General features: G+C 43.6%; 1 protein-coding gene across 7 annotated transcripts in view; it reads left to right on the top strand.

The window, feature by feature from the left end:
• Positions 1–24,079, top strand: part of LOC101940586 (cohesin subunit SA-2-like) — an 84,411-nt gene extending 60,332 nt beyond the window's left edge. For 5 of the 7 annotated variants that reach the window (XM_024104446.3, XM_042840846.2, XM_024104445.3 and 2 more), the window contains 16 exons: positions 500–592; positions 677–766; positions 2,521–2,724; positions 4,219–4,295; positions 6,190–6,277; positions 8,740–8,820; positions 9,596–9,688; positions 10,816–10,981; positions 13,767–13,918; positions 14,569–14,670; positions 15,964–16,109; positions 16,206–16,334; positions 19,836–20,026; positions 21,014–21,188; positions 22,610–22,709; positions 23,690–24,079. In XM_024104446.3, the coding sequence (XP_023960214.2) occupies positions 500–592; positions 677–766; positions 2,521–2,724; positions 4,219–4,295; positions 6,190–6,277; positions 8,740–8,820; positions 9,596–9,688; positions 10,816–10,981; positions 13,767–13,918; positions 14,569–14,670; positions 15,964–16,109; positions 16,206–16,334; positions 19,836–20,026; positions 21,014–21,188; positions 22,610–22,709; positions 23,690–23,932 (2,130 nt within the window). In that variant the 3' untranslated portion in view covers positions 23,933–24,079. Of the gene's footprint in view, positions 1–499; positions 593–676; positions 767–2,520; positions 2,725–4,218; positions 4,296–6,189; positions 6,278–8,739; positions 8,821–9,595; positions 9,689–10,815; positions 10,982–13,766; positions 13,919–14,568; positions 14,671–15,963; positions 16,110–16,205; positions 16,335–19,835; positions 20,027–20,939; positions 21,189–22,517; positions 22,710–23,689 lie in introns of those variants that run through there. The other 2 variants (XM_042840849.2, XM_065580803.1) reach the window with 2 other exon arrangements.
• The last annotated feature ends 1,203 nt before the right edge of the window (positions 24,080–25,282 follow it).

Genomic DNA, 25,282 nt, shown 5'->3' with positions numbered 1-25,282 from the left:
CGTCTTGTCTGGACGTGATAAATCGAACCCAGAAGTGCTCGCCGTCGACGCCGGTAATCCTGCTCAGCGCGAGGAGTATGCGGAGTCGACGGGGGGAGCGTGCCTGCCGCGTCTGGACCGCGGTAAGTTCGAACTAAGGTACGTCGACTTCAGCTACGTTATTCACGTAGCTGAAGTTGAGTACCTTAGTTCGAATTGGGGGGTTAGTGTAGACCAGGCCACAGTGACCATTTTATCCATCAGTAGAGGTCGTTATAAAGCAGCCTACATCCAAACAGCACTCTGGTGGTTCAACGCTAACTCAAGTATTTTATTTAAAAAAAAAAAAAAAAAGGTGGGAGGGAGAGAAATCCCATGGGGGGAAGAAATCTTTGCCTCAGCCAGGTGGTTTGTGTTAGTTAAAGGTGTATTAATATGCAAAGTTAACCTTGGGATAGGTGTAAAATTCCAACCAACTCCAAGAGTATTTTATAACTGAAGCAGAATGCTTTGTCTGTAGATCCTGTCAGCAAAAGAGAAGAAAATACAATTGGAAGATTGTACCAAAATTACTGAGCACTTTATTGTGGTGCTTCCTCAGCTCTTGGCAAAGGTAACTAGCAGCTGTTCCATGAGCGCATGTTAAATATTTCATTAAAATTCCTGCAGCACACTCATATCCTGTTTTCCTCTGCAGTATTCAGCAGATGCTGAAAAAGTGGCGAACCTCCTGCAAATTCCCCAGTATTATGATTTAGATGTTTACAGTACTGGACGTCTGGAGAAGGTGAATAGGAATTGGGGCAGTTGGATGTGTGTGAAATATAACAAATTTATGAGACAATTTACAGGGCATAGTGAGACCTTGTTACAGCCAGGAGACTGTTGGGACATGAAGAAATACTTATACCCTGTTGAAACCCTTCATATTTGAACTGAGGCCACCAGGGAAATGCTTTAACATTTGTCTGTATGGATATAGCAAGGTTGGCCTAAGGCCCTGGTGGAAAACGATTTATGGCTTCGTGCAGGAGGCCCAGCTTTGGGAATAAACTAATTCTTGCTTCTTGACCTCTTGTTGGGTGGAGAGGAGGGGGAGTTACAACATGTATCCAAGTTGGCATCTCCCAGCAGCTTACTACAGAAAGAAGTTGAATTCTCATTGGAGACTGTCTCCCTTATCAGCTGCTGAGGGAGGGTAGTAACTGCAAAGAGAAGAATGGGGATAGTATATCTGTATGTGGAGGAGGGGAATTCAGGAATGGAAGGATGAAATCCTTGAAATAGCAAAGCCCATACATAAGTGGAGTGGATTGCTAAAATTAACCCCCCTGTAAATATCCATAACAAGGCAAGGGAAAAATCACATCCATGTATTTCCAGCACAAAAAATTAGCTGAGGGGGCGATAAAGCAATAGCAATATGGCAGAAATGGGCTGTTATCTGTTTCTGTTTGTGTAACAAACAATACTGTCAGTGACCCACTCATGGGAATAAGCCCACCACAGAATGATGGGAGCTCTGAAACATGATTCATCTTTGTTACCGCAGCAGGCAGCCTTGTGTCTAGAGGGCCCTTTCTTTTTCCTCTTTCCCCTCAGTCTCTTCTACTGTTATTATTTAGAGTCATGTGTATTGCTAGACTTGGGGCTGAAATGGGTAATTAAGGTTTTAGGAAGGTATTAAGATATACAACTATACATACAAAATGATGGGGTCTAAATTAGCTGTTACCACTCAAAGAGATCTTGGAGTCATTGTGGATAGTTCTCTGAAAACATCCACTCAATGTGCAGCAGCAGTCAACAAAGCTAATAGAATGTTAGGGGAATGAAAGGGATAGAAAATAAGACAAAAATACCTTAATGCCTCTATATAGATCCAAGATACACACATATCTTTAACACTATGTGCAGTTCTGGTCACCCCATCTCAAAAAAGATGTATTAGAATTGGAAAAAGTATAGAGAAGAGCAACAAAAATGATTAGGGGTATGGAACAGCTTCCATATGAGGAGAGATTAAAAAAACTTCATACAATACACAGTCAACCTATGGAACTTGTAGCCAGGGGATGTTGTGAAGGCCAAAAGTATAATTAGGTTAAAAAAAAAGACTTGGATAAAGTCAGGGAGGAATAGTGCATTGTTGGCTCTTAGCCAAGATGGTCAGGGACGCAACCCCATGCTCTGGGTGTCCCTAAACCTCTGACTACCAGAAGCTGGACTGGATGACAGGGGATGGATTGCTGAATAATTGCTGTTCTGTTCATTCCCTCTGAAGCATCTGGCACTGGCCACTGTTGGAAGACAGGACATTGGGTTAGATGGACCATTGGTCTGACTCAGTATAGCCGTTCTTATGTGACAGTAAGAAAGGTCTGTTATAAGACCTAGAGCAACAAACAAAATCTTGTCCTGTAATCCCTGCCTGTCCTCCCCAAACGGGCATTTATTTTGTTTTCAGTTGTGTAAAGTAAAAAGGCATAAACATAAATAGGCATAACTTTGACTTGACTGTATCATCATGATCACTTGCAGCACGTAGATGCTTTGCTGAGAGTGGTGAAAGGCATTGTAGCCGAACACTCTGACATGGATGTCCTCGAGGCTTGCTCCAGGATGTATTATGTCCTCTGCAATGAAGATCTGGCCATCCACAGGAGGGCGGATCTTGCCAGAACTCAGCTGATAGACGAATTGGTGGACAAACTTAATGAGCTGCTGGATGATTCTTGGCATGAGGTGCGTGTGACTGGAAGTAGAAATACATGAAACATTTCAAGATCAAAATGAAATAAATACAAGGGAGAGATGTGAAGACTGGTAATACACTGGTTTTTCTTTGCTTGGGGAGAGCAAAGCTTACAGAGGCAGTGTGAATACTCTGAAAGGGCTGTCTGTTTACATTTTAAAGGAGTGAAAATTGCGTTCTGGCAGGAAGAAGGGGAAGAGAAGGGATGGTGTAGTCTATGGCACTACGGAATGGGATTTCTGGGCGTGCACTATCATGTGGATTCTTATGGCCAAAGCACCAATGGATATTCTAGCCCTGAGCTACAGAGGGTTAATGTTGCTATTTGAAAATGCCCATCTAAGCGCTAATGAGAAGCACTAGGTGGATCTGTTAGATATGGAGTATTTTAGAGGAGGTATAATTCTACATTTGTACATATTGGCAGTAATCAAAAAGCTCTTTATAACTTTGCTGCTGTTTTGAGTTTTTTTTTTAAAGATAATTCTGTAGGTACTATTAGATCACAGTAAAGTAGCTTTTGTGACTTTAAAGTAGCTTTTGCTTTTTGGAAGGAGGACTGCTGAGTCTCTCTCCAAGTTTTTCATTAGTTCTCAAAAGCAGAAACAGCCGGTGGAGATATGAATAGCTTGCTGGCTGATTTCAACAACAGGAGCCTGTAGCTGATGAACTGTGCCATCGCTAACAGGTGTCATGCCATAGTATGGGAGTTCAAACAAGTGGATTTTTATTGGGTGCTGGGATACTGTAAATGTGTCAGGCCAAAAAAAAAAAACCACATTGGATTTATTTTGGTAGTTTAAATAGACATCTATTCCAATGTGTGAGTATTTTTTAAATTAGAAATAAGCTTTTAAGAGGTCGACTGGGGTTCTTGAACACTTGTGTAGTGTGGACCACAGCTAAATAAAGAGGTTGTCTCATGGAACCCCTCTCTTCTAATTCTTCATTGGAAGGAGTACCTCGTTTACCATTTGTGATTCTGTCGTATCCTTGTGGAAACCACAGCAATTGCATATATGGGAAAATAATATTAGGAAAATATTTAATGTATTTTTAGCTGTCTTTGTGACTTGGCAGCTGACAACAAGGAAAGTCAGCACCATGTGAGCAGCTAGCTCTCTGCAGACCACAAGCAGGTGCTTGATGGGTCAACAGTGACCACACACCACAAAGTGAGAAGGTCTGCATTAGACTTTGTAGTTTTTATTACCAAGACGCTAGAGGCAGCTGTGGAGTGTTCAGTTATGAGGATGTTATAATACGAGAGCAGCAGCATGGCATTTCCCAGACATGTAACTTCTTTTCATCCCATGTACATTATTCTTTATCTTAGAGAGGGGTCTAGGGAACATAGTCGAGGGGCAAATGGTTCCCGAAACTGGGATGAAGTCTAATTCAAGCCCGTGGTTAGTAGCGGAACTAGCAGCTGGCCCACAACACTTCTGTTCATTCTGTTCTCTTTCCTAACTCGTGTGATTTAGGGAGAAGGTCTTTGCACAGATGAAGAAGGAGTTTGCCGAATATATTCCACTTTGAGAAGAATAGCAGCTTTTCATAAGTGAGATGTTTGTTTACATGATTACTGCCTTCCTCTCCTATACCGTTAGCATACTGTAACCTCACCGAGCTGCTATAAAAGCAGGAATTGCTGTTGGTTGACTGGCTAATCAAGTTTACATAAAAGAATCAAAATAGTCGCTAGGTGTGATGTTTGTGCATAGAACGGTCAGGTGGAATTCCTTTTATCACAAGTACTTTTTCCTGTCAGTTTCTAGACTCTCCTAAGTGTTGGCAGGCTTTCTGAGCAGAGAATTCTTTTTGAACTTACTAGTAGGGCTTGAGTGGCAGTGATGAAGTCAATCAGAGGTCTGCACGTGGACTGCTTACGGGATTGGGATATCACTTCTGCATGTAGGCCCTTTCCTTTGGGCTGTTTCTGTGTCTTCCCTCTTAGCTGGATACCATTTGAGACACCTTAGTGTCGAGACTGGCAATCAGCGTGTAGGGTAAGAGCACTATGTTTGATAGCAGGCACAATATGTTAACTCTAATTTGTCTGGTCTCCATCTCTCAAAGAGCAAGACTCTGAAGCCCTGCTCTCATGTAGTGCAGACTGCTCTTGCTTGCTCACTAGTGGCCCAGTTCTGCAACCCTTACTCATCTTGAGTAGGATCTTACCAATGACTTTATTGAGACTCCTCATCAAGTAAGATACTACTGAGTGTGGCAGAATTGGGCCATGGGTTCGGAGTAGCTTTCCCTTCATCTTGCATTGCTGAGATTCCCTGTTGCTCCAAATACTGTTTAAGGCATGAAGCCTGAGATCTCTTTTGGGAAGTACAGTATAACCTCAGAGTTACGAACACCTCGGGAATGGAGGTCGTTCATAACTCTGAAATGTTCGTAACTCTGAACAAAATGTTATAGTGGTTCTTTCCGAAGTTTACAACTGAACATTGACTTAATACAGCTTTGGAGTCCGGTGGCACCTTAAAGACTAACAGATTTAACTAACACGGCTACCCCCTGATACCTAATACAGCTTTGAAACTTTACTATGCAGAAAAAGAATGCTGCTTTCCCTTTATTTCTTCAGTAGTTTATGTTTAACAGAGAACTGTACTGTATTTTCTTTTTGGTTTTTGTCTCTACTGCTGCCTGATTGTGTACTTCCAGTTCCAAATGAGTTGTGTGGTTGACTGGTCAGTTCGTAACTCTGAGCTTCTACTGGATGAGTGTTTGGAGAGAGCATTCCTGGTTTGTGTGGAAAAAGTGTCCAAGTTCAGTTTCCTTCTGCATAGTCCCATTCCTTTGGCTCATGCAAGTTGCATTTTTTGTAGTAGGAACAAGACTCCGTGATAACTACTGAAACAATAGGCTAAAGCCTAATTAATATTGCCATAGTAAACTGTATTTCCCTTTTTCTATCTATACTGGAAGATTTCAGGTATCTCTTCTTAGCAGATTTCATTGTAGAGGAAACAAATCATGACCAGCTTTAACATTTATCATCAAACATCCTTGTGCTTTACCTGCCAACATAGAGTCAGTATAGATGGAGATCGTTTATTTCCAAATTAATTATATGGATCATAGGGCACAAATGGATCCAGCACATGCAAAACTGGTTTAATTTTTGTGTGCAGTGTTTGTTAATTAGTTTTCACTCGAAGTCATTGATATCCATTAGATGCTGGCAAAAAGAGGATACATTTTACTTTTTATATTTGTAGGTGAGATTTTTCTTACTTCCCCTAATAAATTTAGGTATCACTGTGAAGGTAATCAGCCTCTCTTCACCAAATAAAAGCATAATCTCTTTGGTAACTGTGATCATTTCTTTAGGAACAGCTTGCATGTAGGGAGAAATGGGACTGTTAAAAACAGTAGCTTTTATCTCTTCTCTTTATGATTATTTTAGCATGGTATTTCATTTCCTTTTTGACTGGCAGTGCTCACAATCTCACCAAATGGAATCTCTATGGGAAGACTTCAAAGCTGCTGGTTTTTGAGATGGAGTATGGGAGTTTACCTGTTCAGGTAAATTGATGATACTGAGCACTAATAAAGCATTTATTTTATCCAAGTACTTTACAAACATTTACTGAACCTTACACCAGAGCCCTGCATGGGATTATTTTTTAATCTTGCTCCTGTCCCGCCCCACAATACCCACTTTCACCCACTCCCACATTGTTTCTTGCATTTTTATCCTGCTCCTACCTGCAAAAGCCTTAGATCCTGCAAATCCTGCAAGAGCAAGAGACTCCTCCATGCTACTAAAATAAACCCCCAACAGCAACACAAAAGAAAATGGTCGGTTAATATATTGTATATATAAACAGAATTCAGACACAATTTTTACCACTAAAAGTATAAAACAAATCTTGCTTAAAGCATGTAAAAAAATTTTTTAACTCCTGTTATAATAGACACCAAATCTTACTATCCTTCACTTAAATTTAAGTATTGAAACCTTTACTTAAAAAAGAAAAGAAAAGAAAAGAAAAACTTGCTTTACATTGCTGAAATTCCATTTATGACAAACTGACAAGAGATTTAGTGTTTTCCCACAAATTACTGCAGTCTGTTTTTTCCCCCACCCAATCCCGCCCACAACAAAATACATTTTAGCCACTCCTGTTATTGTGGCAGCAGGTCCTGTGGGACCCACGGGATCCCAGTCCTGCTTCAGGGCTCTACCTTACAACAGCATCCTGTGAGGGAGATGGATGTTGTTATTCCCATTCCACAGCTTGGGAAACTGAGGGTACGTCTATACTTACCTCTGGGTCCGGCGGTAAGCAATCGATCTTCTGGGATCGATCCCGGAAGTGCTCGCCGTCGACGCCGGTACTCCTGCTCGGCGAGAGGAGTACACGGAGTCGACGGGGGAGCCTGCTTGCCGCGTGTGGACCCGCGGTAAGTTCGAACTAAGATAGTTCGACTTCTGCTACGTCAATAACGTAGCTGAAGTTGCGTATCTTAGTTCAAAGTGGGGGGTTAGCGTGGACCAGCCCTGAGACACAGAGAGCCAATTTCATATCTGGTATAACCCTGTTGAAGTCAGTGGAATTAGGACATGGATTAATTTAATTCAAAGATTGTCCAATGCTGTTATTGTCTGAGTCTGGATTAGTTGTTTGCTTAGAATCAGAGACAGGATTTCTCTTTCTCAATTGTGCAGTGTTGCGCTGAACAAAGAACAAATAATTCAGGGATTTGCTTGTCACTCGCAGATTGAATTTAACCAGAAGTGAAACTATTTCAGACCCGTTACTTGCAAAAGGAATTATAGTGAAGCCAATTTGCTTATTAACTATAGTTAAGGCTATGAGTTTGTCATGGAGGTCATGGATTCTGTGACTTTCCAGAACCTCTGTGACTTCTGCAGTGTCTAGCCCGGGAGCCTTCTGAGCAGCTGGGGCAATCCCTGGCCCAGCCATACTGGCCACTGCTGGGGCAGTCTCCAGCCACCGCGCCCCGCTTCCAGCCGCAGCAGGAGTTTGGGTGTGAGAGGGGGCTCAGGACTGGGGATTGGGGCACGGGAGAGGGTGAGGGCTCTGGGCGACGCTTACCTCGGGTGGGGGCTCCCCAGAAGCGGCAACATCCATCCTTGGCAGAGGTGCAGCCAGGGGGCTCTGCGCGCTGCCTCTGCCTGCAGGCATCACCCATGAACCTCCCATTGGCTGCGGTTCCCAGCCAATGGGAGCTGCGGAGCCAGTGCTCAGGGCGGAGGCAGCGTGCAGAGCTGCCTGGCCACGTCTCCGCCTAGGAGCAGAGGGAGGGGGATGTTGCTGCTTCCAGGGAGGCACGGAGCCAGGTAGGGAGTCTACCAGCCCCTCCAACATCCCCTCCCCCAGCACCAGTGGGGGTCCCGGGCTGTGCCCCCCGTACCTGTGGGGATCCCGGGCTGCCCCCCCCACACTCGCGGGGGTCCTGGGCTGCACCCCCGAGCACCCATGGCGCCCCCCCGGGTTCCCCTCCCTCCCAAGATTTAGTCAGAGGGATATAGTACAAGTCATGGACAGGTCACGGGCCGTGAATTTTTATTTACTGCCCGTGACCGGTCCATGATCTTTACTAAAAATACCCCTGACTAAAACGTAGCCTTAACTATTATCTAAACTACAAACCTCAAGTTGTCTGTTCAGCTTTAACGCTGCTGGAGGTAGAAATACTGCTCAACATTACAGGCTGATAGCCTCCACTGGCCATGATTACTTAGTGCAAGTTTAACAAAGCACTTAAGCGTGTGCTTAGTCTGCATTGAAGTCAATGAGCCTTAATGCTTTACTGAATCAGGAACTTAATCCAGAGACAAAGGTTCTGAGGAAGTCATGCTTAGTTGCCTGCAAACCTCCTGAATCTGGTTTTGTGATCTAAATGTCTCATGCTGCAGAAATATTTGTACAAGCAGCATACAGAATATGAGATGTTGATTCTTTGCTTTCACAACAAAGCCTTTCGCATTATTAAAAGATATGTACTTTTATTTGCAGATGATCCTACCAGCTCTACAGTGCACATACTTTGCTCTCTTATGGCAGCTAGCTTCAGTTGTGGAGAGGTCATCTTCCAAGGTTGGCCAGTGCAAATAATTCTGAAACCAAGTGGTGCACTTTCACTTGCTGTCCTTTGATGCCTGGGAGAGACAAGCTTTCCCAAAATGATGCTGTGAACATTTTGTTGGAGATACCAAATTCGGATTAGGCATTTATCTCTCCTGAGTTTTAATATTGGAAAAGTGGAGACTTTTTAAAATCTCTGTAAGGACATAATTAAATTAAACAAGTGCTCATCTGTGTTCAGTGAAAAGTTCTGTGCTTCTGAATTCTGGCATATGGTGGAGACAAGGATTGCTTGCTAAACATAAACCAATGAAAATACAATATTCAATGAAAACCCTTAGAATTCAGTCTTTACATATATTTGTTTGTGTTTAGTGCACTATGGCATGCAGGAAGAAAGCCCGGGGAAAGTGTTAGGCAATCTGACCATCACTTTTCTGTTGTTATTATTATTTATGAATCGATATTACACAGCAAGAATGAGAACTCTCCTACATTTTGATTCACATGCAAATAAAAACAACAGTGTAGTTTCTCTATCTAGAGATTTGTGGTTGCACTGAGTAGTGCTGCTTTCTTCAGTCTGTCCTCTTCCTCTTTTGTAGAAGATACTGACATGGAACTGGCATCTTTTGTTTTTTGATGTATCAGAAGTGATAGAAGGGTGCTAACCATTTAGGGACTGATTCAATAGATATACATGTCTTGGTTCTCTACTCCTGTCCTTGGCTAGGTGTCCATGCCCATCATTTCTCTAATCTTTGTTTTTTCCTTCATAAATTTTTAGGAGACTCTTTTGGCATTGAACAGAGAGCTGAGATTTTTCTGCCAGATTTGTGCATGCTACCTCAGCCATAAAGATAAAGATTTAAGTGAAAAGGTCAGTGGCTCTGTAGGGGCTTGTTTGTTTAATGGTGTGTTTTGCTCACTCCTCCTTTAACTCCTTTTCTTCATTTATTTTTCTTTCTAAAAGTCTTATTTTAAAATAAGTGGTGTCCTTGTTAATGAGAACACTGAACTACCACGGCGGGCTGTGCAAGCACTGGAATGCATCTGCATGGAGCCAGTTGCAGGACTGGGGGCTAAGTCTCAGTTGCAGTGTTAATTAAAACTGAACTGAAAATGTAAATAGGAAGATTTTTTTCTCCTCAACAATAACTTGTGCTAAATGCTACCACTGGTAAAATCCTTGAGCTGATGTAGCCAGCTCTTCATTAATAAAATATATTGTAAGGGTTTGCAAAATATACTTAAGTTTTACATATAAAATAATGGTAAGACTACTAAAATGCACAATGTAATATAACTTTTGTCCTCCCCCCACAACTTTCCCAGCCTCTGGGCTACAATGTGGGTCTCTGGCACTGAGGAGGGAAGAAACAAATGATGTCTAGAGGTTTGAGCACAGGACTGGATGCTAGGAACTCCTGAGTTCTAATTGCAGTTCTGCCATTGACTCCCTCAGTTTTTCCATCTGTAAAGTGGAGATAACAAAATTTACCTTGAAAAGGTGTTGTTGGGATGGGTTAATATTTGATTTGAAGACTAAATGTATTAACCTAATTATATAAACTGAGGTCACAGCGTGGTGTGTGCTGTGGTGTCACCCTGGATTGGGAATTGGCAATCTGTGAGACTCAAGGAACCTTAAATGGGTGGTGGCAGAGGAAACAAAAGGTTGCTCTTTATGTTGCTGATGTGCTCTGAATGCCCTTTCTAACTTGGGTAGTTGGCAGGGCACTTTCAGCACATATTATTGAAGTAAATTGAATTTTCATATTTGCATTTGCAGTTCTCCTTTTAACAATCACTACACTCACTGTTGTTATGAGTGTATTTACTGCTCTCATTTGTTTATAAATGCCTGAAAAAATGGGTTTAATTGCTGAGAATGTAACTTTGGTCTTGTAGGAATAATAGTTGATAATGGAGATGAAAAAATATCATTGTTCTGACAGCTTTTCCCCAAATTCCTAAATCCTTGTTTGGCATGTGTGTATGTTACAGGCCTTCATGATACTCTGTGATTTACTGATGATTGTGAGTCACCAATCTTCACGTGAAGATGAAGCTGTAGGAGTCCTTCAGTATCTTCCCAGCACATCCCTTCAGTCAAAAATGCTCTTGTTTATCCAGGATCATGTTTTCACAGAGGAGAAAGAAGAAATCAAAGGTCAGCCACTGTCCTTAGCAAGGAAGTAAACTAACATTTTCTGATGTCATTCATCTGCAGCATTTGACATTGCCAGACTGAGGGGCTGCTAATTTTTTTGATTTCTTTACAAATAGAGCTGTAGCATATGAATACAAACAAAATGGATCACTTAGTATACACAGATTTATGTCTGCTGTGGCTTTACCAGAGGAGCTATTGCTAATTGATTTTTATATGGAAGGGGCTGAGGTACATAGTACATTGATAGGTAGCACTGTAAAATCCTGAGATAGATTTTAATGGCTTAGAATTATTCTGTTAACCACGTTCCTGGAGGGATTTTAGGTGAGGAACTGTGGATCAGTTGATGTATAATAGTTCCATGCCATCAAACTAGGGTTTGATTTTGCAGAAAGTATTATGGTATTTGCTGCTCTTATATCATTTTCAAACAGATTTAGAATAGTAATGCAAAAATTAGGTTTTGTCGTGAATGATTTTGAAAAGATGCTGCTAATTCTTTATGGCACCAAGAATGCGGTGATACAACCTTGACAAATTGGAGAATTGGTTAGAAATCAACAAGATTAAATTCACTTAGGAAGGAAAAATCAAGTGCACAACTACGAAATGGGTTATAAATGGCTAGGTTGTAGTACTGCTGAAAAGGATCTGAGGGTTATAGTAGATCAGGCATTGGGGCCTGCAACAGAGCACCCTAATGAATGCAGCGGGCCTGTCGTAGGCTGCCTTGTTGGCTACACCACTTGATCAGTTGGAAGGGTCAGCAGATGAGCTCTTAAGCAACAGTTCAGTGGCTGCTCAAACCATTTGCCCACAACGGCGATAGCTCCCTGCTCCCATCTTGATTTCAGTCCTGCTCCCACCTTGTTCCCAGCCTTATTCCAGTCCTGCTTTTGCCTGGGACCCTGCCTTGGATCCAGCCTTGCTTCACTCCAGGTAACCTGGTTCTAACTCCTCTCATCCGATTTCTTACTGTGGTGTCTGACCTCTGGTCCTAGGCACCAAGAACTGTTCTCACCATTAGGCCAGACTCCTGGTTGGACCACTAGGCACGCCCACCCACGCCCTTGTCACTGATGATAGTGGATCACAAATTGAGTAAGAATTGTGAAAAAGGCTAATATCATTCCGAGGTGTATTAACAGGAGTTTTGTACCTAAGACATAGGAGGTAACTGTCCCACTCTGCTTGGCAGTGGTGAGGCCTCAGCTGGAGTGCTGCGTCTAGCTTTGGGCACCACACTTTAAGAAACATGTGGACAAACTGGAGAGAGTCCAGAGGAGAGCAACAAAAATGATGAAAGGTTTAGACAGCCTGACCTCTGAGGAAAGGTTGAAAAAATGGGGTATGTTTAGTCTTGAGAAAAGAAGACTGAGTGGGGACCTGATAACAGACTTCAGATATGTCAAGGGCTGTTAAAAAGAGGACTGGGATCAGTTGTTCTCCATGAAGGTAGGACAAGAAGTAATTGGCTTAATCTGCAGCAAGGTAGATTTAGGTTAGATAATAGGAAAATCTTCCTAACTATAAGGGTAGTTAAGGTCTGGAATAGGCTTCTAAGGGAGGTTGTGGAACCCCCTTATTGGAGGTTTTTAGGAACAGGTTAGACAAACACCTCTCAGGGATGGTCTAGGTTTACTTGGTCTGCCTCAGTGCAGAGGGCTGCACTAGCTGACCTTTTGAGGTTCCTTCCAGGACTACAGTTCTATGATACTCATCCAGCAACTTGCTCTGAAGAACTGAACATGAGGAGAAACATATTTTCAATTCCTCAGTCCTCCCAACAAAGGGTCCCAACTTCCCCTTCCAAACTCACTGTCTTACTGTTGCCCCTACAATAAACTCAACAAACTCCTTCGTCCAGGAGCGATTCCTTGGCCTGTGTTATCTGGCAGCTGCCCAATGTCAGTTCTAACCCTGACAGTCATTTACTCCTGGTCAGCCTACCTGCCTCTCATTGGTTCCTAGGCCAGAGGCTGGGTTTGAGAGGCAGAAACAGGTCATATGGGATTCCTAGGCCAGAGATCCCGGAAGCTTTCTGGCAGCGAGGAGGGAGAATTCACTCCAGGCAAGAGTCTAACCCTCCCAGGCTTTCCTTCTGCAGGTAACTCTCTCCAAGCACCTCCAGCAACCAGGCTGGCAAAAACCGTAAAAGCAATTGGTTCCCAAATTTATTATTATTTGCACTGAAGTAATCATGGGGCCCCCAGTTATGGACCAGGATCCCATTGTGCTAGGCACTATACACACAAAGAACAAAATGACCTGCCCCAGAGAGTGTACACGCTAAGTAAATGTCAAATGTCAGTGTTGATAACCACTTGGAAACTTGCAACTGAATTCTTCTCTCATGGGCTGTGCGTACTGGTTTGTTTCCGTGGAGTGGTGCTGGCATTGATTTATTTTAAGGAAAAGATGTTGATATGGTTCGCTGGTCTTTTTCTGTCATATGTGTTTGGTTTTTGTTCTGTGTTCTGTGTTTTGGTCCTGTCCTACAGCTATAGCCAGGATCTTACAAAGAGATTCTGGCGGGTAGAAATGTGAAATCCTTACAAAGATCAGAATAGAAAGGATATGCAAATGAGTAGCTTGCGCTGTCATCAGCTGTGATCTTTGAAATGGTAATAAACCTATATCCTTTGGAAAGGATAGTGTCTGTTATTTAGAGAGTTGACTGAACAGCTGAGTTTGTGTTATTCGGGTTAAAGTTGGCCTTAAAAATAAAATACATTGAGTAAAACGTTAGAACAAAACCTTAGCATCATACTTATTTCCCTAGATTTGACAGAAGAGGAGGAGAGGGAAAAGGAGAGCTACAAATTGAATGATTTGCACAGGAGGCGGAGTCTTCTTGCAGTCTATTGCAAGCTAATTGTGTTTACCGTGGTGGAGATGTCTGCGGCTGCTGAGCTCTATAAGCACTATATGAAGGTAACACTTAGCTTTGAAAATGCATTTACGCCATTATAGTGACTCTAGTGCTTGTGGAAGATGCTGGATTAGCAGCCTTGGAGGCCAGAGTCATCTCTTTATGCACAAAATAGTTGCAGAAATGAACAGTAGCAGTGCAGGCTTCTCCCCACTGCTCTGCTAATGTACCTCAGAGTAGAAATGAATGATTACTCAGAGACAGGGTAATTTAGTTCCCCGTTCGTTAACTCTTTGGCTTCTGTACACTTGGTCACTAGGATCACTCTAAACTTGAGTGAAATGAGTGGTTTCAGCTGGTGATGACACTTGGTCTCTACGTGGCCAGGGCTGGGTGTGAATCAGTGGTTAGGTGTGAAAAGCTCAATATTCTGTTTCCAACTAACAGATTCAGTCCTCCTGTCAGAATAATACTTAACTATTTTTCATTCATAGATCTCACAGTACTTTACAAAGGAGCATAAATAAAATTATCCTTGTGAAAGCATGTACAAAAAGTTCCTTTTAGCAAGATATCTAGGATCTGGAATATTTTATGAATTGTTCAGTTTTTCTTAGCAGTCTCTGTTTTTCCAGTGTACCCCCAGGTATTGTGTATTCATAAAGCTGTAGTAAGGTAGTGATGTTTCTGTTACGTATTTTTGCACTAATAGACCTACAATGATTTTGGAGATATAATTAAAGAAACCCTGAGCAGGACGAGGCATAACAACAAAATCCAGAGTGCCAGGACGTTGATTCTCTGCCTGCAGCAGGTAAGAGTAATGCAGAAGGAAAGGGACTCTAATGAAAGCCATGCCCACACTATAATTTTCTATGTACCTTGTCATAGTTATTCAAACTAATTTAAATAGGTAGTGAAAAAGTCACTTTCTTGAATGCATGTAAGTGCTTTTCATTGTCAAAGCACCTTATGAGCCCTTTGGCCTAAGAGTAAAAACGTAATTATTTTTTGCCAAATACCTGATCTTTTAGGATTGTTAATATTCATGGAATACGGCACATGTCTTGTGTTGCAAGACACAGATTAAGGGCCTCTGGCTACATGGTGCTGAACAGCTTCAACTCCCACTGAAATTGGGGGTGGCTGGCATTTCTCCAGAGGTGGTCAGTGCCTTCTGGGATCATTGTTTCCATGCTTGACTAGAGAATTTAAATTAGATGTTTATTGAAGAAGTTGGACACATGTGATGATGCCCCCTGCTCCTCTAGTTACACCAACTCTGCTATAGCAGCATTGAGCCCGATAATCTGTTTTAGAAACTGCTCTAGCCTGGTTTCCTCATAGACATCTGTTCTCCCAGCATCCATGTCATACTCTTAAGTTGCAGAACAGACTCCTCCTAGAGTGACTGATACATGAGCTCTGCTGACTTCACACACTTCGCCCAGAGCTTAGATCCATGACCCAACCCCTGAAATATGAGATAAAGTGAGGGTGAGCTGCATTTGGCCACATATATTCTGCCCACATAGTCAGAAAGCCTGTTACATATCACATAGACAACTGGCCCAGGTTGGTCTTTGGTTGACCTTCAAAATTTGCAGGTCGACGGGAACAAACTACTTACATGTTCTATTAGAAAAAAAAATTAGTAATAAGGTCTGCGTCTCTCTGTTGGCTCAGTCCTGCCCTCAACTACGTGGGCAAGCATTGCTGCCTCTCTTTCAAAACTAGCCGCTGTGTATCCATGCTCTGATTTTCTCTAACCCTCAGGGTGAGATTAAGCCCTCTGACCAGATCCACTGATCTCAGTGGGAGTTGAAGGCACTCATCACTTTGCAGGATTAGAGGCCTATGGGTGTAGGGAGGGCATCCTACCTGCTAAACAGAATGACATCCTTTGCAGATATTTCCCCATGCAGTGCTCAAACCTCTAAGGTTTGTTCCAAGTGAGTGTGATTCTTCAGCAAATGAATTTGTTTTGCACTTGTCCATTTCGTTTGCAAGGCTTCTCTCTACACGAGGTAAGTATTGTATGGCTGATGTGTTCTTCTTGTGCTTTTGTTGCCTGGAAGTTTACATGTTGGTGTTTGTGGTTTTGCAGCTGTTTCAGAAACATACAGAAACCCATGGTAGTACCAACAGCATGGATTCTTCTTTCACGAACATTAAAGAACTTGCTCGTCGCTTTTCACTGACATTTGGCTGGGATCAGGTGAAATCCAGAGAATCAGTAGCCATGATACACAAGTATGTTCCACATAACCATATATTGTCCATGGCATTGCCTTTGTTTTTCTTCTCTGTTAAATTACCTTGTCCCTTTTATTTTTTCCCCTCTAATAGAGAAGGGATTGAATTTGCCTTTCAAGGAGCTGCTGGAGTGGAAGGGAAATGCCTGCCTCCAAATTTAAACTTTCTGTTAATCATCAGTGAATTCTCCAATAAGCTACTAAAGCCTGACAAAAGATTAGTGTAAGTTACCTTCATTGCTTATTGCCAGACAAGCGAACTTAGATGATGCGTGTCATATGCATCACTTACACACACTTGTGCATAGATAGTTTTTGTACAGTGTATCTTTGTATAATGGATCGCTTGATCTGCATTGTTGGAAGAATTGCTCAAGTACTTCTCTGTCTGGTTGACTTTGGAAATCTGTTTGGTTTCCCATCAGAAGTGTGGATGATTGGACACTTTTTCAGTTTTGATTTCTTCTCTATTTCAGTCTATGCTAGCAGTTTTTTGGGATCATGCATCTACATACCCAATCTAGTTTTAACCATAATTACAACCAAATAAAAAAGAGGCCCCGGGGGAAAATGGTGTTAACATTATGTATGAGGGAAGGAGGTACATTCACTGGCAGGGGCAAATAGAACATTTTTTTAAGGGTGGTTTCAAGTGTTATTTCAGTTCTGTACTCGAGCAAAGCAGAAGAGGTTGAGATCGAGCTAATACTGTGACAATGGAATGGAAGGAGCCAAAACCACAATCCATATGACTGGGGCAGACTAGTTCTCTGAGGATTCTGGTACAAAATGTGTCGCATGGAGCTCTTCACTTCAGGAACAATGTCTCGGTGTGTCTTTGTAGAGTCCCTGACAGCGTGGGATTGTGGTTCTGATTGGCTCCTCTGGGTGCTATTGTAATGTAAATATTAAAAAATAATAATATAACACCGGGCCATTTGTTCTTGTGGCTCTGGCTATTTTGTATCCTAGTACAGAGGAACATGATTGTATCCGTTAGGCTTGGTATACACTATCAACTTATGTCTGTATAACTACGTCATTCAGGGGTGTGGAAAATCCAGTCAGAACACCCCTGAGCAACACAGTTGTACTGATCTAACCCCGGTGTAAACAGTGCTATGTTGACAGGAGACGTCTCTCCTTTCGGGGAGGTGGAGTACCTACACGGATGGGAGAAACTCTCCCGTCGACATAGGTAATCTCTTCACTAAATGCTACAGCAGCGCTGCTGCAGCGTTTTAAGTGTAGTCAAACCCGTAGATCCTGCTTCCTCAGTCTCTGCTCTTCTCTATCTCTGGTACCGCAGGAACTCCTTCCTCCTTTCTGTCCCTTGGTTCCTTCTGTTCCATTCCTTCTCTTTTCTTCCTTAGTCAGTGGAACTCCAACTTTGACTTCTGCAGCTGCGGTTTTTTATGTATCTGACTTGTAAAATCAGTAAAAATAAAAGAAACCCCTCTTGCACTTTCAAAGAAGCAAGTATCTTGCAAGACTTGGATGCTTATGATTAAATATGAATAAACGATGGTGAATTTCTGGGCAATTTACAATAGTGCCAATAGATAAAGTTTCATGACAGATAAGAAACCAGGCAGAAAGTAGGAGAAAAAGCATGCTGCCTGCATCCTGCCATGCCATGTGTAACTTGCTCACTATTGGATTCTTAAGCTTACTGATTATAGCATCAGCCTGGGTTCAATTAGAACTGATCTTTCATGGAGAGCTTGAAATGACTCGTGTATGCCAAGGATTAAGAGTGGTAAAATGTTTAACCTCATGCCACTCTTAATCTGTGACAAACAAAATGTATTCAGGATTCAGTTACACATAGAATGCATAAGATATAAAAATGTAATGTGCAGTGTGCAGATTCCCTTTTTTGTATTGTGACCTCTGATTGTTTGATTTTGATCAGTCGATAATTAGTAGTAATTACCCTTTCTATTTTTGCCAGCTAGAATCTCTTGTGTGTACCACTAGATTGTACCTTCCACAAACTTCTGTTTAACTCCGCCATCACAATGTGGACTTGGTATAAGCAATCGTTCTCTTCCACATGGTGATCTTTTCCCCCCAGGTGGATTCCTGTTAATCCATTTACCAATTTGTTTTAGGAAAATATTTCATCAGCAGGATGGGCAGGATGGTAAATTTTCATGATGATTTTCCAAGGCTGTGTCTAATTTTTTTCAAGCGGGTAAATTCCAAGAAAGCAGGAATATCTCTACTACTGGTTTGCTCATCTTTTGACCACTCTTGTGAGGAACCAAGCAAGCAACATTCCTAGAATTTATCTTCTGCTGTCTTTGACTTGCCCACCTACGTTGGAAATAAATGAAAAACAATAAAGTTTGTAAGGAGGGGGAAATTGCAATTTTATCTACAAGTCTACATTCAAGCCATGTTTGTAAAGTAACAGCTTCTATTTTGGGAGGCTCAAAATGCCTTGCAAGGTCTGGAGATTATATTTCCTTTTAGAAATATTTAGGTTTAGTTGCACCATAAATTACAGGATGGAATGTTTTAAGTCAACATGAACTTTTGAAAATAAACATCTGGTTATTTTCATTTTTATTATTAATCAGGCACAGGGCTGGTGTGCAGACCTGCATAACATTTGTGAATGCACCTATAACACATGATACAGAGAATAAGGACATTTGTTAGAAAGGGAGTATAGCCAACATGTTCTAAGTATATGGAGTTTAGTGGTAAAATACTTTACTTGTCAGTTGGTGTTTGCCACAAAATATACCTAGAAACAATTTATTGCATAAAACACAGTGCTAAGGGCTTGATCCCTGAAAATAGGAGTGTTTCCATTGACATCAGTGGGAGTTGAATTAGACCCTAAAATATTAGTTACAATACACACTTGTTTGAAACCAACATATTGCATAATCAGTAGTCACCATTGCCTCCAGGATGCATGACTCTAATCATCTGAGTTGTCCTCCCAGGTCTGTCTTTTTCTTGTTTTGATAAAAGCTCTGATATTTCCAGGCTGTTTTCCAGGCTGCCTTCCGAATCAGAGTAGTAATAACAATATAAAATTATAATTATGAAAATAATTATTATATAATTACTTGTATTAAAATTTATAAAATGTTCACGGTGTGTGTGTGTGTGTGTGTGTGTGTGTGTGTGTGTGTTCTAAGGTGAGATCTGGTTTAGCAGGGGTGGCTGGATTGGAAGTGATGAGCTGTAGCTTGAAGGGATTGAGGCCCCCCCCCCCCCCCCCGTTCCTAATTCTGAGTCTGATGCAACATTTTGTCTTGCTGTTAAATCAAAGGGAATGCCTCTCAGTTGGGTTTCCCTCCGCTCTGCCGTTGAAGAGGCAGGACTAGACCTTTCAGTTGCTGGGGAGGGGTTATCTTGCAAGAGAACAACCCAGTAAATTGCTTCCTGGCAGCAGCAACAAGCCGTTACTTTCCCTGTGCTAGAGTGTAGGAAATTGTACTAAAAGATGGATGTGGCTCTGTAATTATTGGGAATCAAACGTTGTTTGTAATGTTCTGAGCAATCTTTCAGCTTCGGAAGCACACGCACCGATTTGTTTTCCTGGAAGGGGGCGCCAGGCCCTCCCTCTTTCTGTTGCTTGATGGATCTGGTTCTGCCTCCCTAATTGCAGAGCAGAGGGGAAAAAAACCAAGTGTAGGAAGGGCTAGCCTAGATAGCTATAGAAGAGACTTTGATTTTTCTTATACTTCTCATTTTTCCCCAGGTACAGTTACCTGCAGAGGTATATAACAGAGCCAGCATCTTGCAGAGGAGATGAATGGCACCCGTTAGTGTGGTACAGGAACTCTTTGCTGGCAAATGAAGAGGAGGAGAATTCTGTTATCAGCAGTTTAAGAGAATGGTCACCCACAAGCAGATCTAAGACATCTTCTTTTAAAAGAAAACTGTCGAATGGTATGAAAGTTCCACCAGCTTGTTAAATCTGATTAGTTGTTTCCTCAGTAAAAATGGATTTCTTAACAGATCGCATTAATATACTGCAGTGCATGGGCTGTTGTAGACTTGCCATTCTAAACCCTATATTTTTCCCTTCAGAGTTGTTGTTTTCATCATTCACTAGAGAGAGGCTTGGTCCTGTGATCTGAGTATGGGAGCCAGAAACTCTCGAGTTCTGTTCTAGTCCCTGCTGTCATTCATGCCTTCTGTAGCCTTGACCCAGTCACTTAACCTCCCTGCTTCAGTTTCTCCATGTCTAAATGGGGATAATATTACTTGACTCCACACAGTGGTATTGGGAGGATTAGATACATTTTATGAAGCCCTCTGATAATGAAAACAGTTTATTTATAGAACTGCTAAAGATAGATTCTTAGTGTTGCCATTTTGGGATGTATTCTGTTAGGAGAAACAAAGGGAATCCTCTCCAGAACATCCTTTAATTCCTCCTTTCTGGCTCACAGCCATTCTCAGGGCTGTGCTTTGCACACCTTCCTTCATCTGAGGAGTTGATGGGACTCCCTTCGGAGCCCAGTATCTATGGGGACATGGGGTGTTGCAGCAGCATGTCACAAAGGTGGTCTGCCTTTCCAGAGGGGCTACGTGCACAGTTTGTACAGCACTGACAATGCCCTCTGGTCTGGGGAGGAAGAGTCAGAGCCCAGAAATCTAAGCTGGAGATCTCATGCATGCTGTGCAAAATCAGCCACTGGCCTGGCTGTCATTTTTGTTTTTTTGTATAGATTTTAGCTGGGTCATTCAACACAGTGGAATTTTAAAATGAATGCTTTGCTCAGAGTGTCCCCATGAATTTAGCTTCCACAATGACTGCACCCATTGTAATGAATGCTGCTTTTTCCTCTCTGTCGAGCTGTTTGAAGTATTCTTCTCTCAATGTCTCGGAGAGCGAGGATGAAGAATAGTGCTATTGATTGTCTGTTACAGGGTCCCTGCCTGAAACCAGCCACACTGAGACAACAAACAAAACTCCAGACTTCCTGTGCACTCCAGAACTCACTGCTGCAGCAGGGAAAAGCAGAAAGAAGTTAAAGTCTCAAGATACAAGTCTCCAAGAATGTCTGCCATTCTTTGGTCCAGTGGGACTGAGCAGAAGACATAGGTGAGGGAAAAATGGTTTACAAGCCCCTGCGAGAGCTGGGATTTTTCAAATATGCAGACTGCAAAACTGTGTGCAATTGCTGCAGTGTCTTGGGGCTGGTCTACATTGTGGGCGGGGGGGTCGATCTAAGATACGCAACTTCAGCTACAAGACTAGTGTAGCTGAAGTCGACGTATCTTAGATCGACTTACCTTGCATCCACACAGCGCGGGATCGATGGCCGCGGCTCCCCCGTCGACTCTGCTTCCGCCTCTCGCCCTGGTGGAGTTCCGGAGTCGACGGGGAGCGCGTTCGGGGATCGATTTATCGCGTCTAGACGAGACGCGATAAATCGATCCCCGATAGATCGATTACTAGGTAGTGAAGATGTATCCTTACAGTCTCCGCCTTGGGGAACTCCTTGTGTTCTCAATGCTGCCACAGAGCAGTTGCTTGGGGCCATACGCTCCTCCTGATTCTATCTTTCAACTTCTGTGTTCTCCTCTTGGACTTACAGGAAGTGAACAACCCTCCCCCCTACCCACCCAGACTTCCCTCGTCCTATAGGCAGCTGAGGAAGGAAGAGGAGGCTTCCTGCCTGACTTCTATAGTTCCCAGTCCCCTTGAAAGGGCTGCAGAGGGAAGAATGGGGCTTTCCAGCCCCCTCACCTCAGATTTGAATCACTCCCTAACCCTTTGTGGGGAGCAAAGGGGGCTTCCCAGGTACCAGTTACTACCCAGCCCTGTGTTTAGGAATGAGGAAGGGTTGTTTCTCTGTCCCACCCACCCCCAGCTCCTCTTTACTCCTAAGAGAGGAATTGGAGAAGGAGACACCATCTGCTGCTGTGTTACTGGTGAATTCCTTCCTGCAGAGCCTGAGGCCAAGTGTGTGGGAGCTCCACACAGAACATGTCATAATGGAGGAAGTGCCCAACACCTTCAACAGAACAGGGCCTCTGGCTAGACTCCATGTGCCATCCAGTGCACCAAGGAAACACACAGACAAACAAAGCAATATTTTCTCTGTAATATCTCGGCTACAGAAATCTGAGATGTCACTTGTCAGGTTAAAAGGGAAAAAACAAACTCCAGCCAGAAATGCAATTTTCAGGGTGACAGTGCCCACTTTCCTTAAATGGATTTACTGAACACACTCATAGGTGGTTTGTTTTATTTTTATTTTTTTTACACTTTTTGGTTGTTTGATGCCAAGTTGCATGAATCAAAATTCATTTTTATCAGAATATAATGAAGCTCTTCCTCCACTTTGGGCCAAAGACTTTATGCAAGAATCCTAAAAGCAACTAATATCATGTGCATGCAGTCTTTAAAATCTGCCCTCCCTTTTAGCACCGCAAGCAAAAGGCATCCTAAGTAGAACCTCCGTCAAAGGGAAGTGTGTTTCCAGGCCAGGAACTAAACTACTCGGCTTTTCATTCCAGCGAAGATGTGATCAAGGCAGAAGACTTCTCAGCAGATGGTGGAGCAGAAGACGGAGCAGAAGATGTAGGCGAAGATGTGGATGTTGTTGGCGCAGACCAGGTAATGGTTATTTAGGGGCTGCTGTGTGGAGAGGGAGAAAAGTGATAGTACATAACCCAACAAGCCTGTCTGTTAAGCTCATGTCTTCGCTCTACTTTGTACCCTACTCCCCTTTACAGCTGCTAGAAGGGGGAGGAAGAAAGACTTTGCATTTTCCCCCCAACTCTAGCTTGACATGGGTCCTTCCTTCTCTTGCTTGTCCTTGGAGCCTCTCCTAGTAGCATCTAGGCCCTGTTATGTACATTAACAGCTGTCAAAGATCTTTCAAGAGAAGGGACCATTTCCCCCCTACATACTTGGAAGGCACTTGCTTATGAGCAGATGGCTCTTCCTGGTCTACAAAAGGGACACATTTTACCCTTTAGGGTAGCAGAGTAATGTCCAACCAAGCCCCCTAAATATAAACATTGCCTTTCAGAAAATCCCATTTAATCCTATTTCTGTATCAAGATGAATTGAGATGATCAAGTTTTCCATGCTGCAGCTGCTAACCTTACTAACCCCTTGAAGCAGGTGAGCAAACTACCTTCTCTGCCTTGCTTTAAGGCAGTAGTCCCCAAACTTTTGAGAGTTGTGCCCCCCCCGTTACCCCTGTCTGTGCCCCCCCTCCAGGGCCGGGAGCGGGGCTGCAGCTTTGAGTGGGGGGATGTGGACAGGGGTAAGGGGGTCAGAAGGCGCTCCCTCCCCCTGTGGGGGCTGGCCCGGGCCTGCCGGGCCCCCTTGAACGTTCCTCTGCACCCCCCAGGGGGGTGTGCCCCACAGTTTGGCGACTTCTGCTTTAAGGGTTAGTGAGGTCTGTAGGTGTAGAAGGTGTGCATTTCATTTAGGTTGTTCTCATTATAACCCTCTTTTTAGACGCTGTATTGGACAGCATTTTTGGAGGTGGTGCAGGCAGAATTGATTTATAAATGCCTTTTTTTCCCTTGTGGTTCTTTCCAGCCTTCCCAGATATGTTCATTATGGGACTTTTTGACTTTCAGGTATGTGATGGGGTGTATCAACCCTGCACATGGCCAACAGGTGCTGACCAGTCACTGGAGACCGCACACCCTCACTCCTGTTACACAGGCTCCAGGTGGAGGGGACAGATAAAAGGAGGCCGCACAGGTCAGTCGGGGCTGCTGGAAGAGAAGGAAGGACGTGTGCTGCTGGCTTCTGCAGAGGAACTGTTGACTCACCAGGCTCTTGGGACCGTGGACTCAGACTACGCTGCGGATGACTAGCTGGCCATGGAGCCTGACAGGGACGCTGAGCCGCTGCCAGCTGAGGAGATGCCTGAGATGGACTTCGTGGTAGAAAGTGACCCAGGGAATGTGTTAGGAGCCATGGCTTGAACCCTTAATATGGAGTTTACCGCTTTCCAGGGCCCTGGGTTGGAACCCGGTGGAGTAGTTTGGGCCTGGGTTTCCCTAGCCCTGCACATACCAGTAGGAGTGGCTACTAGGGACTCCTGATTTAGACTAATTGTTCACTCTGTCCTGTCCAGAGGGTCAGAGCCTCTGACTGTCCTTAACAGTCGAGTCCTGTTAAGAGGGCCAAGAAGGGGAGGACTCGATGATAAAACTCCATGGCCAGTATGGATCCCAAAATGGGTGCTGGAAAACCAGCCGCAGCAGGCAACCCAACAACAACAGGCCCAGCTGCTGCAGCAGATGGCCAAGCAACAACAATAGATGGCCCAGCACCAAGAACAACAGCAGCAGATCAAGGAGTTAGCAGCACAGCACCAAGTCCAACAGAAGCGCCTGGTTCAGCAGATGGTGGTGCTCCTACAACTGTCTGGGCTGCCCAGCGCCACTGCATCGGGCCGAGGGACAGAGAACGCTTGTCAGAGTTACCGGTGAGACTTGCCAACATTGGGCTTGGGGATGACCCCAGAGGCCTTCTTGGTCATGTTTGAGTGAGTCACCACCATGATTTGCTGGCCTCCTGAATACTGGGCTACCCTCGTGGCCCCATACTTGACCGGGACCGCACAGACCGCCTACCAGAACCCTACACCCTACTGAGGCAGTCGATTAAGCCAAAGTGAAGGCAGTCATCTTGGACCACACCGGGGTTAACCCCAAGACGGTCCATCAGCGATTTCGAAGGGAGAGATACCCTCCCCAGAGCTTGACCTCAGGCAGTGGCTCAGCAATTCAGGGACTACTGCTGGCAGTGGTTGGATCCTGAGAAGCTGATGGGAACTTGAGTGTCAGAGGCTGTCATCTTGGAACAGTTTACGCAGATCCTTCCCCCTGTGGGGAAGGAGTGTATACATCGACCCCATCTGACCACTCTTACGGAGGCAGTATCTCTGATGGAAGATTACTTAGCCACAGAGGGTCCTGGACTCCAGGCACCTAAACCTGGGAGTTGTAGGAGGGACCCGTGCAAGAGACAGTACAAATCCAAAGAAGGATTAGATCTGGGCTGCGTATAGTAGCCCCAAACCCTGGAGCTGCCCGGAACCCCAGCATGAGACCCTGGGAGGGGGAAACTCCACCCGACAGGCTTGGACCATCATGACACAACCCTGCAATGGAGCCAACAAAAAACAGATGTTATGAGTGTGACTAGGAGGGTCACTT

This window comes from Chrysemys picta, chromosome 1 (assembly GCF_011386835.1).
Source record: "Chrysemys picta bellii isolate R12L10 chromosome 1, ASM1138683v2, whole genome shotgun sequence".
Taxonomy (NCBI): domain Eukaryota; kingdom Metazoa; phylum Chordata; order Testudines; family Emydidae; genus Chrysemys; species Chrysemys picta.
Note: the sequence above shows the minus strand (reverse complement) of the source record. Positions and strands in the feature narration are given on the sequence as shown.